Raw genomic sequence first — 13,259 nt, 5'->3', positions numbered from 1 at the left:
GAAAATGTTGATAAAAATCAGTTGTTTCCTTACAGCTCTAGTGATTAAGGAAACATCTTTCTCAGAAACTGTCAGAGGTTTATTACCTTTCATAATTGCACTTTCCTTCCGAGAATGATAGTCATAGACCAGGAAGGCAGCCAGTAATGCATCCTGTGGTTAATCATTGCTTGTAATGTGGTACTTGGAATGTTTCTCACTTATGTTTGTAACACCTTTTGTCAAAACACTACAGAATTCCTTTTGAATAAATAATAAATGAATAAAAACAGTATCAGTGTCTTTTTTTTTTTGGTTTGTTTTATTGACAAAACGTTACCTGAACAAACAGTTTGCCCGAACATGAAAACAGAGCACTTTGGAGGAAATGGATGTAACTGTGAATCATCTGTCAGTCTCTCAAATGTTGCACCTTTTAATCCATCAGTAGCTTCATTCCTTCATACAGAAAAGACAACGTGATTAAAAAAAACTATACAATATGCTAAACTACAATGCGACGTCTTCAGATGGTGTTTAAGTGGAGGGTGGCAGGACCTGAAATAAATATGAGAATATTGATAGACATAAGCAAAAATATGATGTCAGAAATTTTCCAGTAGTGATGTGATGGAAAGCCTCCACCTCCGCACTCTACCTTTGTTTTTTTTTTTTGTTGTTTTTCCTGTTACGGTGCCCCCCCTGCAGTCTTCTGAATCTGCTCTTTGAGGATGAGGATGCTCTGTCGCTGCTCAGGTGGCAACATGGCGATCTGTTCTGGGGTCAGCTGCAGCACCTGCATTATCAGGGCGGCCTGCGAACGCACAGAAAGTAGGAAAACTCAATCGTCTCATCGATCAGAAAGTGTTTTTACTGTGTCAAACAGGAACAAGCATGAACAATAGAAAGGTGTCTTGGGTAATCTTTCACCGTCGCTTTCAGACATTGAAGCCTTTCCTTAAGAACACCTTATAGTCTAAAACTTCAGCAGCTATTGTTTAGCAAACAACTGGTATCATTACACAAGGACTTTGATGAGACAGAATGACTTGCAATGAGTGAAAGATGAGACAAAGAGGAAAAAAAAACAAAAAAAAGTTGTTGATGGACATGACTACAAATGAGTATTAGCTTCTTTTATGTTGTGATTTTAGTGATAAGGTTCAGATAAAGTGACACCCACCTTCTCCTGGTCCTGTGTGGAGACTTGGCTTTGTCCAGGACTGAAACCTCCTCCTGACTGAGGAACACCAGAAATACCAGGACCCTGAGGGACAAACACAATGTTAGCTTCAATATTTATCAGCAGATTAAGGATTCTCTGGTGAAGAAACAGTAGCTCATGTATCAGACTCATATGTTACATTTATAGCATAATGTTTAGTATTTCTTAGGTGTATTTAATCAGGTCAGTGAGTAAAAAGACGATGGATTCAGACTCCTGGCAGTGAGTAAATGGCTCAAAACCCTTTAAAACACCACAGATAAGTGATTGATTGGTTGGTTTTCAGCTTGATCGACCATGACTGGCGAACAGCCCGCGTGTCTCAGATATATCTGATTCTGTCCCAGCCAAACTCATGAGCCGCAACATGATCTCTGTCAGGAAACAAGACAGTAGCATGACAAACACACGCTGAAAAGTTGTCTACGTGCAAATCACCATGAGCAAAGACAAAAAAAAAAAAAAAAAAAAAAAAAAAGGAAAATACTAGAGGTGACTTGGCAGGCAAAATAAATGTCACACCTCTCTGCATATATTGGTGCTGAGCTGCTAATTTCAGCCACGGGTAATCGCTCATCTGCTGCTGTCGACGTATGTTAGATAAAGTGGGATTTACTGCAATTAATTTTCCATTGGATTTTATTTGTATGAACCTGGAGCGCTTCATCTTGAGATTTGTTTAAGCAAAAGCAATAAAAAGGTCCTGTAAGCTGACGTTAGTTTTGCAGAGAATCTTATCTCGTAGTCAATATTTTTATTAAGACCCTACAGCTAAATTTTCCAGGAAAGAAAAGTATGGTTTCTGCAGGTTTAAGCAAGTTAAAAAAAAAAGACTTTTTAAGGCCCTTTGAACCATTAGGAAACAAATTAAGGCCAATTCACATTTATACTGGTGATCAGGTGATGGCATTAGTTTATTAATAATCATAATTTCCTCAGCAGGCTTGAAATGTATTTACTTAACCAAGCGTTGAATTCAATGGGATTTTAAGATATATTTGGACATTTTAAGGACCTGTAAAAACCCTGATTTGTTACAACAATGTATGTGTATGCTGTCGATATAAAGCTTAGAAGTAAAGTCCTGATCAGCAGGTCTGACTAGAAAAGAAAGTGGATCAGTGCATCTCAGGTATAGACACAAAATACAAATAAGGGCCGAAAAGGCTCTATTTCACTTGGTATGGGAATAGACAGAGACATGAGTCTTACTCAGGGCTCCTACAGGTTTCTACAAGTTAAATGTAAGACTTTTTATGACCTTTTTAAGGCTACTTAGAACAGAATTTAATACCCATTTCATGATTTGTGACTCCTAGAATTTAAGAAAATGTATTTATTTACTTCAACACCTTGATTCCCACTGTTCCGAGTCATTTCTCACCAGGGTCTGCAAAGTTAGCAATGACTGGTACCTAATTTTAATATAAATTGTTGGGTTGGAGTAGACTAACGTTACTTTCTTTGCAGCTTAGACATTTCCCAGAGATATTTAAATACAACACAGCGAACAAGTTTATGGCAACATAACTTAAGACCTAGCACATCAAATTTAGTACTGTTTACAGAGTTTTTTTTAAAGTATTTGCAAATTCAAGACTTTTAAGACTTTAAAACCCCGTGGGAACCCTGCTTACTGGTCTTGCAGGTGGAGGAGCGTTTGGACCCATGTTGTGTGGAACAGGACCTGCCATGCCTCCTGCCATGGCAACTCTCTGATTGGTCACTGGCCCACGAGCATCCATCGCCCTAGGGTCACGACCTAGAGAAAGACAGAAAAAGTGAACCTTTGTTTTAAGATGGGTCATAGAGCTGAGGTATCATTACATCAAACATTAACTTTCTGAAACATGATGTGTATATGAAACAGTTATATGTCCTGTTGGCTTGTAGAAACAGTGCATGTAATGAACAACATTATTGAGGGATTGAATATAAGGAACTAGAGTGGGTAACCATAGAAGGGTCCTTAAAGGTAATCTCCTCTTGTCAAGGTGTTTCCGAACACAAAACATTTTCATATTATGAAAAGCTGTTTGCTGAAACAAAAGTCTTTTGTTTGGGTTAGTGGAATTTGGAGCATCTGCAATCTGACTAAAAAAGAACAAAAAACACTGTGAGTTCTCATCACCTACAGGCACACGACAAGTTCAGAAAAAGTTCAGAATTTCTACAGAACACTCCAGGTGCAGGTACCTCTGGTTTCCATCGGGGGTCCCCGAGGCTCCATCATTGGGGGCCCCCTGGGGTCTCCCATCATGTTTCGCGGTTCACCCATGGGTGGGCCTCTCATGTCCATTGGCGGTCCTCTCATATCTGGAGGAGGTCCAGCTGCCATTTGACCCATGTGCACAGGAGGAGCTTGGTGAGGAGGTGGAGCTCCCATGTATCCACGGCTACAGGATCAAACAATACAGGAGATTTTAGAATGGATTTTACAATTTCACAAAAATAAACTCATTGTGGTGAATTGATATTTTGTTAAGCAGAGGATCTTAAATGGTCCCATCTCAGGACCCACATTTTCCAAAGGCCATAAAGGTTATATTCCATCTATCTTCCACTTCTGTCTTCTTTCAATTCTAAATATTTTTTTTTGTTTTGTTATAATGCCCTTGCACAAAAAATTTTCAACATATTGGATACAAGAATTTCAGTCCCCTTTCCATCAGCGTGGATACAGTTACAGTTAAATACATAGTCAGGTCATGTATATCTGCAATCCAGCCTTCCCTCTGAACATCTATGTAAAATAAACCCATCACATTTCAATCAAATGCTGTATTTACCATGAGAAATTACAGATTTCACAGAAGACAGTTAAACGTGCCTGATCAAGGTCTGATCTACAGTTTTCCTGAGCTCATGACAGACTGCGATCCCTCACACACATACATAAGTCTAGGAAAAGCATCTTAAAGTGTATGAAAACCCATGAAGTTAAATGTATGAGATAGCAAGCAAGGAGATTTAGAAGTCTATAAAAACATAATTATCACCTCATGTCTGTTTTCAGAGAGCTCAAGGCAGCAGTTACTACTTGGATATATTAAAACTTTAAACCTAAATGGTCAGAGATTTCAACATATATTCTATCCGAAATCCATTTAAACTGCACTGTTCTGCAATGTTTCCACTGATGGAATAAATGCCTTGGAAAGATTTAGCAATTTAGGATTTAGATGAGGATAAAGTCTTTTTTTAGGCCCAAATGTACTGTAGATTTTTTTTTCCAAATCTAGACAATGTGTTGGTGAATAAATATTTATGTCTCAAGCTTCAGAACCTGTAATAAATTACTGTCTGAATGAACAAAATTGCCTGAAATATTATTTGATGAAGGGGCTGAATTACTCACTTGGGTTCGATGACCTCTCCGGTGACCGACAACAGCGTTCCTCCTCTGGGGTCATTGGGTCCGTCTCCCAGCAGGCCTCTGGGGGGGATGCCACCTGGTCCTGAGAAGAGGAGATCATGTATGAACTGAGCAGGGAATGTTTCCCGACTAGAGAGTCTGTGTAAGAGTTTATCATAAATAAAACTCACAAACGCACACAACTGGAAAAGGTGAGTGTTTCCCCTGGAGACTGACCTAAAGAAACCTTTGGAGCTTCCTTATCGTTATTAAAAGTACAGCGTCTACCAGTTTACTAAGATGGGAGTCAGAGCATTCACTACAAACCTGGAGCAAAAGCAGAGATTAAAAGATACAATGGTGATCTCAAACCAAAGTTCACACAGATCTTTGACTGTAAGATAATATGTTGGTTATTCCAATTTAAGTTATATGACTACAAAAATATCACAGCGTATGGTATGTACATCCCAGACAGATGGTATGTTATAAAAAGTGATAACTGCAATTCTGACAGGTTGGATATACAGACAGATACCTGGACTAAAACTACAAAGAGCAACCAGTAGTGGAAACGTCCTGTTGTTTTCCTTTTTCTAACAAGTGTAATTGTCAAAAGAGACATATCAGATCTGTGTGGTCTGAATTTGGAAGCAGAAACAGATGAATGGATTCTAAAATATGCCTCCACATTAAGATCTTCAACAAAAACATAACAGCAAATCATAAACAACAGAGATCATCTAAGGTCTGAGTCTACAAGTCAAGATCGATAAGTCTCAACTTTTACCAAACCACAAACAGCGAGAGAGTATAAAGCAGAGTCACAGAGTCGATGTAATGTAATACAGGCTGACTAATGTCAAAAAGGCCAATGCAGAGGAGCACAACAAAGAAGCAAGAGGGAAAAAACATCCATATAATGATAAACAAGACAGTCTCTCCAAAAAAAACACATGCATACAGGTCTGCAGGGTGTATGTGAGTTGGCTTCTGGAAACTGGATACTGTTGGTTTGGTTTCAAATGTGTGCTTTATTTACAGAAACTACTACAAAGCATATGTAAGATAAAGGTCAACTGTGTGTGGATTGTCCCATGTCAAATTTCCCACCCAGGACCGCACAGCTTGTGAACAGGGTCACGCGATGCGGGTCATTTATTAGAATACATCAACCAGAGAGCAAAGATCATCAGTATTATATGAGCAGATGATCATATTTGTTTGAATGTTTATTGGACATGCACTCTAAGATGTTTTAACAAACTAAGGCTAAATTCTAATGGCATCATCTACTCGAACACTGGCCACTCCATGATAGTCCTAGGACCCCACAGGAGAACTGAGGAGTACAGTGATACCTTGAGGCCGCTCGATAGCAGCTTGGCCAGACGATCCTGTAGGAGAATGCTGAAGGTTCCCTGAGCCAGCATTAAAGTGGAAAGAACAGGAGACACAAGACTCAAGAGCAAAGAAGCACTTTAAGAGCTTTCTGAGGCATGCGCGTGGCATTTTTGCATTCACAAACAAACACTGACACAAAGAATGGTGAAAACTTTTAGAAATCTATTATGCAACAACAAACAACAAAGCGCTAGAATGTCAAACATTCAGTAAGACTTGCGTTTTCACAAAGACAAAACCTGCAAGCCTTACAATTAATTAAAAGGCTCTGGTGACACCTAGTGATCCCAGAGGGATATGACATGGGGCATGAAATTAAAGCCATTTATTCTGATCATGATTTAATCTGCATATTGCAGATTGAATCCATACGATAACCAACACCTTACCTGCTACCCATATACATAGACACAGACAAATACAGCTGCATGATTTGGTGAAAAAGTGATGGTGTGATTCTCAAGGACAATTTACTTCTGTACTTGTGAACAATATACTGTAATTGTTATTAAGGAAAATGCACAGAACACTGATTTTTCCGACTCATATAAACAACCTTAAACTGGTATCAAAAAATACAAAATTTTATTAAAATCTGTGTGTCTCCATTTGCCAGTTACCTTCTTATACCATCTAACACAGTCTGTTCTAACACCACTTTTACACAGGCAGGTTTGGAAGTAATTCACCAAAGTTGGAAAACTTGCTGTGAATTTTACTGAATTATTGGCATCTGCTTTCACGCTTTAATTTAGTTCCACTGATGCAGAAAAGCTTATTAACTACCTGTCCTAAAATGTTTTTTTTCCAATTTTATTGAATTTTCAAAAGATACAAGTCTATAAATGAGGATACCAAAAACAAAAAGTAATGTAACTGCTGGGGTGTACAAATTTACTTCTTAAGGGAACAAAGAGAAAATAGATTAAAAAGTTGCAGCTGACAAACAGTAATTACTAAACAACAGTAACACTGCTGTTACAGCTAATACTCAGCTTATCGCATTGTGTTTGGTTGGTTTCTCTATTATGGCTGTAGCTCTTAAGGTTTCAGAGTCTACTGGTTCAGTTGTGCATTCAGTGTAGATACATGCTCTGACTTGTGTTTGTTATAAAATGTTTGTGTGGTTAATTTCATTTTCATTGCAGTGCATTGTAAAACCATTCTTCAAGTTCGCCCAAAATTAAGTTACATCACTAGTAATATGGTAAAGTAAGCCTCTTCACACTAGGGGTGTAATGGTACAGAAAAAGTTTGGTTCGATACATATTTAATACGCTTTTGGTACAGTGAAGGAGTAACTCCGTAACAACCAAAAAATGAAAGTGAAACTTAACACACTTCGAACACCCACTTGCGGCCACCCTGCTCATACTGTATGACTTCCGCTTCAAGGTTCATGTGGAAAAGTCAGGTAAGAGTTTGTGTTCTTCACATAGGCTACATGTATTCATTCGGTACACCACTGTATTGTATCGAAAGCTCCGAACAGTAACGGTTCGGTACAAATGAGTGCACCGTTACACTCCTACTGTACACCATAGTATTTTTCACACCCTCAGCTCAAGACATTCTGTAATTTTCTCTGCATATTTTGTTTTTCTTTTCCTCATATATTCCTATTTCAACTTTACTTATTTATACATTTACATTTTTATCCTTTAAGTTTATTTTCTTTGTATTTATACTTTTATCTGCCATGACAGGGATTGCTGTCAAACAAAATTTTATTGTATAATCATGTGCAATGACAATAAAGAATCTATCTATTTTGGTTGATTTTAAGAGTGTAGTGGAGAAAAATGGACCATGACGAGGCACCTTAGCCGTTATCATTAACAGGATTCCTTTTTTTGTTGTCCATATTGTTCTGCCCTATGACCAAACACCAGCTTAAATGGTGGTATTAAAAGTGCTCCAAATAAATCAGTAAAATCCCAAATAAAGACTCAGTCAGTAACTGCCCTGCAGTGGAAATCTTCACCTGTCAATGATCTGAATTATTTGTGTTTAACCTGATCCTGTTGGACCAGTTTAGTCAGTGATGTAAACATGCATGCTGTTTGTGGTTTACCTGGAGGTCCAACTGGTCCTGGTCCTGGTACTGGCACTGGCCCTGGTCCTGGTCCAGGTCCAGCCATTGGTCCAGGTACCACACCCATGTTGGGGGGCTGCATCAGTTGTGGTGCTCCGTTGACGTGCATTCCAGGCTGAACAGAGGTCAGAATGGAATATAACACCTCCCAAACACAAATGTTTGGTCTAATAAACATGCATAAAATTGTGTTTTCTAGTGTGTAAGACTGTGTCGTGTTACCACGGGCTGTGGCTGAGAGACTGGCACGCTGGGCTGAGCAGGAGGTGGATTAACTGCTGGTGCTCCTCCAGTCTGTCCACTGGGAATCAGAGGCTGGACTGTAGTTTGACGATGGAGCATTTTCTGCATAAAGAACACAGAAAATTAAAAAGGCCTGAATTCAGAAGCAGATCTTCAGCTTATGTGACAAATGCCAAGGTCACAGACAAGATTAACTTTTTTATACCTTCAAATAAAAGTAAGATTATTAAGATTTAAGTGACCTCGTCAATCACCAATCAGAGTGTCTCACCAAGGCTATCTCAGGGTCAACGATCCGCATGACGACTTGGGCCTGTAACAAAGCATAGGCCAGCTGAGGGTTCTGCAGCAGCATGTTCCTTGCCTCCTGTGGACTGTTCTGGACACACAGCTGGAGAGAGAACCACAATTTTCACCAAACGGAATCTTCAAATATACAGTTGGACAAAAAATGGCAAATTGGAAGAACCGCAAACAAAGGGTTTCAGAGTTTCGTGTTAAATCTAAGACTTTAGTAAAAAAAAAAAAAATTAAGACCATAATGAATATTATTTTAAGAATACTACGTCTTTGTTTACATCCCGCTGAGCTGAAGTTGGACTTTGACGATGCTCCTGATCGTGTCACACCAGAGGTTTACTTGTAAATTTATGCTTCCCTGACTTCCCCTGCCACTAATGTCTTTATAGTTTTATGCTTTTACAAGATACAGTGGTCCTAAAATTCAGATTATAGCATTTTAGATATTCTGAGAAGCAGTTGAAAGCCAAAACTAAACCTTTAGACCCATTCACAGACATTAATAAGAGCTCAGTTTTTACTTTGTGACAGGCTCGACATACCATGTTGATTTTCAAAGGGCTTCAAATTCATAACAAAGCAAACTAGTGGTGTTGGCAGTTACCAAAAAAAAAAAAAAAAATGGACATGAAACAATATCTGTAGAATTGGGATTTCAGCTCAACGATAGTCACAAGTTCATCAGCATATGGAGCTGTCCAACTGACACAAGCTCTGGTGCAACTAAACACTTTCCAGTCAGAGAAATGTCTGCAGTGTGGTGTTTCTTTAAGCTTAATGAAGCAGGCTGCCAGCTGTGCAAAGATAAGGCTTCTCTTGCAGTGCTGAGAGAGACACAGTGGAGAGCAGCACAGCCGCCGTTAATGAAAGACAGAAGAGGAGCATCTGCATATAGTTATCAGGCCAGAGACGATTCAAACTCAACATTTGTCACCGTCTTTTTTTTGTGGAACGAGAAAGTTTAAGCCCTGACAATTAACTGCACAGCTGAGAACATGGATTTATGGAGAAAACACACTCTTATTTATATCAAATTCCCAATTATTTTTTTTTAACTTCTTAGCTTCAGACTGGTACATATTAAATCAAATTGATATGGTTAATTAACAGGTTTTGAGTTCAAATTTTCAACAGAACAGCTGGAATGAACTTTCATCACAATGTTCCAAGACTTCCATTTTTTACTGACTAACTTGTTTTTCCTTTATTTTGCTTTTCATTTGTTTTCATTTGTCCTTCCAGTCTTATTTATGTGACGTTGCCCAGCCCTAGGCAGCTAAGTGTTGTATTTCAATGTTCCATGTAAATAAACATGACATGACTAGAGAACACCATCTGCTCATAAATGTAAATAATAACCAATATGTGGTTCATAAAATTACATAAACTGATTCAAAACAACTGGCTACTGATGTTAAAAACCACAGCGCCTTTACAATTTTTATCTGATGATGAAACCTGGAAGACAAATTCTCTGGAAACAGGAAATCTGAACTCTCTATGTGTGAAAGTGATGACATTTTGTGAAGAAAAGATCTGAAACACAAACAATGGCCAGTGTATGTGTAAGTAGTGTCTATAAACATGCTCACCTTCATCTGTTTCATGAGTTCAAACATCTGTTCTGGTGGCAGACTGGCCACGGCTCTGCTGATGGACTCCGGGGCCTCCTCTGGCTGGACGCTGTCCCCATAAGGAGACTCAATGATTGGGGCTCCTGTCCCCAAACCTGTTCACATCAGGAGTAACAGGTACTTACAAATGTCACCCATGCACAACACAGGTCATTTGTTTAGAGGCAATAAGCACAAATACGTACTCTTGAGCTCCTCCTTGTTTTTCTCACTGGCTGCGTTGTCAACACGGAGGGCCCGGCCGCTGAACTCCCTCCCGTTCAGGTTCCTCATGGCACTAAGGGCCGTCTCTTGGTCCTGGTACTCACAGAACCCATAGCCCTTGGGCTTCCCAGTCTCTCTGTCATAAACTAACCTGAGAACCACAACACAAACACGATCACATCCACGTGTAGAGTGGAGTAAAACAAACTACAGGTTACATTAAAACACCGCTTTTTAAAGCATGAATTGAAATGAATTATCATTAACTAAGTTACATACATTTACGCAACTATTAAAAGAAAATACGGCGACTGTAATTTTCTTTAACTTACCTGAAGCTGACCACAAGTCCTACTTCAGAGAAGATGTCTTTCAGCTGTTCCTCTGTGGCTTCATACGGAATGTTCCCCACTAAAATGATCACAAAACACGTTAAGTCTCAGTTTTATTTCTTTTAGAGATCATCTGTTGACGTTAGCTTTAAGTTTTGTTCCTCGTTGCTTAGCTAACAGTCACACCAGCCACCTGGCGCCCTCCCTTCCACAAGCTCTCATTCATTAACCCGTCCTTTAATAAACATATGGGCGCATTTATCTACATTAGACAAGTAATGGGGATACACTTACCAAACACCGACCGCAGTGAACGGTCAACGGCTGGATCTCTGTTCGCGGCAGCAGCCGCTGCTGCGGCGGCCGCAGCTACATTCGCCATTTTGGGGACACAGATTGTTGTGACACACGGAAATCACAACGAAGCAATATCCGCTCCTGGAGAAAGGCCACATTCGAATACCAACAGTAAACCTCTCCGAACTTCTCCACAGTTGAAACAACTACCACCTAACAGTTAGCATTTTTCTGTCGTTGGTAATTAGCAACAATGACATGTTAGTATCTTAAAATCTGTTTAAATGAAAATAAGCTAGTACAATAGGTTAGCTACAAAACAGATGGCGCTGTTGCCCGTAAGTTACCAGCAGTCTGCTCTAGTCATGAATATGTCTGAGGCAATTTATTTCCCTGTTAAAAGTGAAATGAATGTAATATCGACAAAAAACAAAAAAAACTTCACAACAGGGAGAACATTTGGTGAGTTTATCATTGAGAATAATTAAGCTAACTGTAGTTCAGTTGGGTGAAGTCAATAATATCAGCCTCAATTTAATGTATTAATTTGTTGTATGTGGATTATATTTTTCGCTAATTTTAAATACAGTATGTGCAGTTATTGACAACAATAGCCTTAAAGCGACGCTGACTCGTATCTATAAAGACTGGAGTTACACTTGCATGGTCATATATTTTCCCTATTAATAATTAAAGTGACTCAAATGTTATGTATGTCACAAAATAAATTGTAAAATTGTGATTCAGATGTGGAAATATATTAGTATGTGTGAAATGTTAATGAAGTATTTCCGAAAAACTGTTATTATTGTTAGCATTATATAGCTGTTATATTTTCCATCTGTCTCGGTGAGATTAAATGATCTTGGTTTTTACCTTTACATTGGAAAACTGCCTGGACAACAAACACAGAAATGCATACACACTTAAACATCTGCATAAACAACAGGGTAGGGCTTTGCAATGAGATTTATGTTCCTTTAACTGCCACTTCTTGCTTCTCCTGACAAAGCTACTGAATTAGCTATCTTTTCTTTATTTCCAGAAAAAAATATTTTAATAGTCCTAGTGAGTACTGGAACAGCTGATCTGAAGAATTTACTTTTACTGAAGTAGCAGGGGTAAATTCTAAGGGTGTATTTGTTTGGAATCAGTGATCAGACTTTAAAATTTTTGTAAATGGAGGATTTTGGAATCCTAGTTGTAACAGTATTAGAACTGTAAAATAACACGTTAACTCCGCTGTATGGCAACAACATGTTAGAAGTGTGTTTATAAGAAAACATTCGTGGTTCCACTGGGGCTCGAACCCAGGACCTTCTGCGTGTAAAGCAGACGTGATAACCGCTACACTATGGAACCAACTGATGTCGGTGATTTACTGTAATAATAATGTATTTATGTATGCCGGTGTTCTGCTTTTATAATGGGATCGAATACTGACAACATCGGAACTCATCTGACAGTTCCCCTACATTGGGCGTTACCTTAACGTTCAGCCTTGGTTTTCTGGGTAATTTGGCTATCAGCTAATGCTAAGTCTTAGCTGCCCACGTTTGGGTCAGCAACAGGAAACTGGAAATAAATAAGTCTACGGTGTGTGTCTCCGTTTTCTGGCCTCCCCGCATCTCAGTTACTAGTTAAACAGACTGACTTGTCTAATGTTATTTCATACAACGGCTAGGCTCTGGTGAGATACGGTTTGTTTTGTATGCATATGCACATAAAATGTATCAAAAAGGCGACTTTGATGCATTTCCGCAAGTGTTGAATAAAAGGCAAGGATACCATGAGAAATAGGAAAACAGCCAGGCTTGCATATGACAGTTGTATTCATGAAAATAGCCTCCAGGCTGCAAACATACATAATCCAAAAACAAACGAAACATTGGACGTATATAATGCTGTTAATGAATGAAAGTTGTGTTTTCCTTTATGTTTAATATTTTACAGAGAGGCCCATCTTAAAGGTTTAAACATCACATATTTGTTGGATGCTTAGTTAGACAAATGCAAATATCACAAGTTACGAAAAATAGCTGAAGATGTGAAAATTTTCATAAAAACTGTTCCATTTATGTTTTTAATGTGGTCTCTGTGGATGCATGAACAGCTGTGTGATCCTTTGCTTTGGAAGCCAGCTAAAACCATTTTCTGACCTATGCGATACACAGCAGCCACCAATCACCTT

At 38.8% G+C, this 13,259-nt stretch overlaps 1 protein-coding gene and 1 non-coding gene across 3 annotated transcripts; both read right to left on the bottom strand.

Annotated features, from left to right (window-relative positions):
• Positions 1–274: 274 nt before the first annotated feature.
• On the bottom strand, positions 275–11,185 carry cstf2 (cleavage stimulation factor, 3' pre-RNA, subunit 2). 2 transcript variants are annotated; one of them, XM_030145692.1, is made up of 14 exons: positions 11,066–11,185; positions 10,772–10,850; positions 10,421–10,590; positions 10,194–10,330; positions 8,573–8,692; positions 8,281–8,403; positions 8,038–8,173; positions 5,921–5,980; positions 4,563–4,662; positions 3,401–3,600; positions 2,842–2,966; positions 1,163–1,246; positions 638–793; positions 275–537 (listed from the first exon to the last, which is right to left on the bottom strand). In XM_030145692.1, exons 1-13 carry the CDS (start codon positions 11,151–11,153, stop codon positions 668–670), a joined length of 1,548 nt encoding a protein of 515 aa, XP_030001552.1. In that variant the 5' UTR covers positions 11,154–11,185; the 3' UTR covers positions 275–537; positions 638–667. The 2 variants fall into 2 exon arrangements, with proteins under 2 accessions (XP_030001552.1, XP_030001553.1); XM_030145693.1 differs by lacking the exon at positions 5,921–5,980.
• A 1,172-nt stretch (positions 11,186–12,357) lies between these two features.
• trnav-uac (transfer RNA valine (anticodon UAC)) lies at positions 12,358–12,430 on the bottom strand. The gene has a single exon. It is a non-coding gene; the product is annotated as a tRNA-Val (tRNA).
• Positions 12,431–13,259: the final 829 nt, after the last annotated feature.

The sequence above is a fragment of the Sphaeramia orbicularis genome, chromosome 10 (assembly GCF_902148855.1).
Source record: "Sphaeramia orbicularis chromosome 10, fSphaOr1.1, whole genome shotgun sequence".
NCBI classification, from domain to species: domain Eukaryota; kingdom Metazoa; phylum Chordata; class Actinopteri; order Kurtiformes; family Apogonidae; genus Sphaeramia; species Sphaeramia orbicularis.
Note: the sequence above shows the minus strand (reverse complement) of the source record. Positions and strands in the feature narration are given on the sequence as shown.

Bases quoted from the DNA above. Each gene is read 5' to 3' on its own strand.
- cstf2 (XM_030145692.1), bottom strand. From the start codon at position 11,153: ATGGCGAATGTAGCTGCGGCCGCCGCAGCAGCGGCTGCTGCCGCGAAC. The intron at 4,663-5,920 runs GTATCACTGTAC...TCCTCTTCTCAG, and splicing joins TGCTATCGAGCGGCCTCAAG to GACCAGGTGGCATCCCCCCC. The intron at 1,247-2,841 runs GTAAGCAGGGTT...TTTGTCCCTCAG, and splicing joins CTCCTCCACCTGCAAGACCA to GGTCCTGGTATTTCTGGTGT.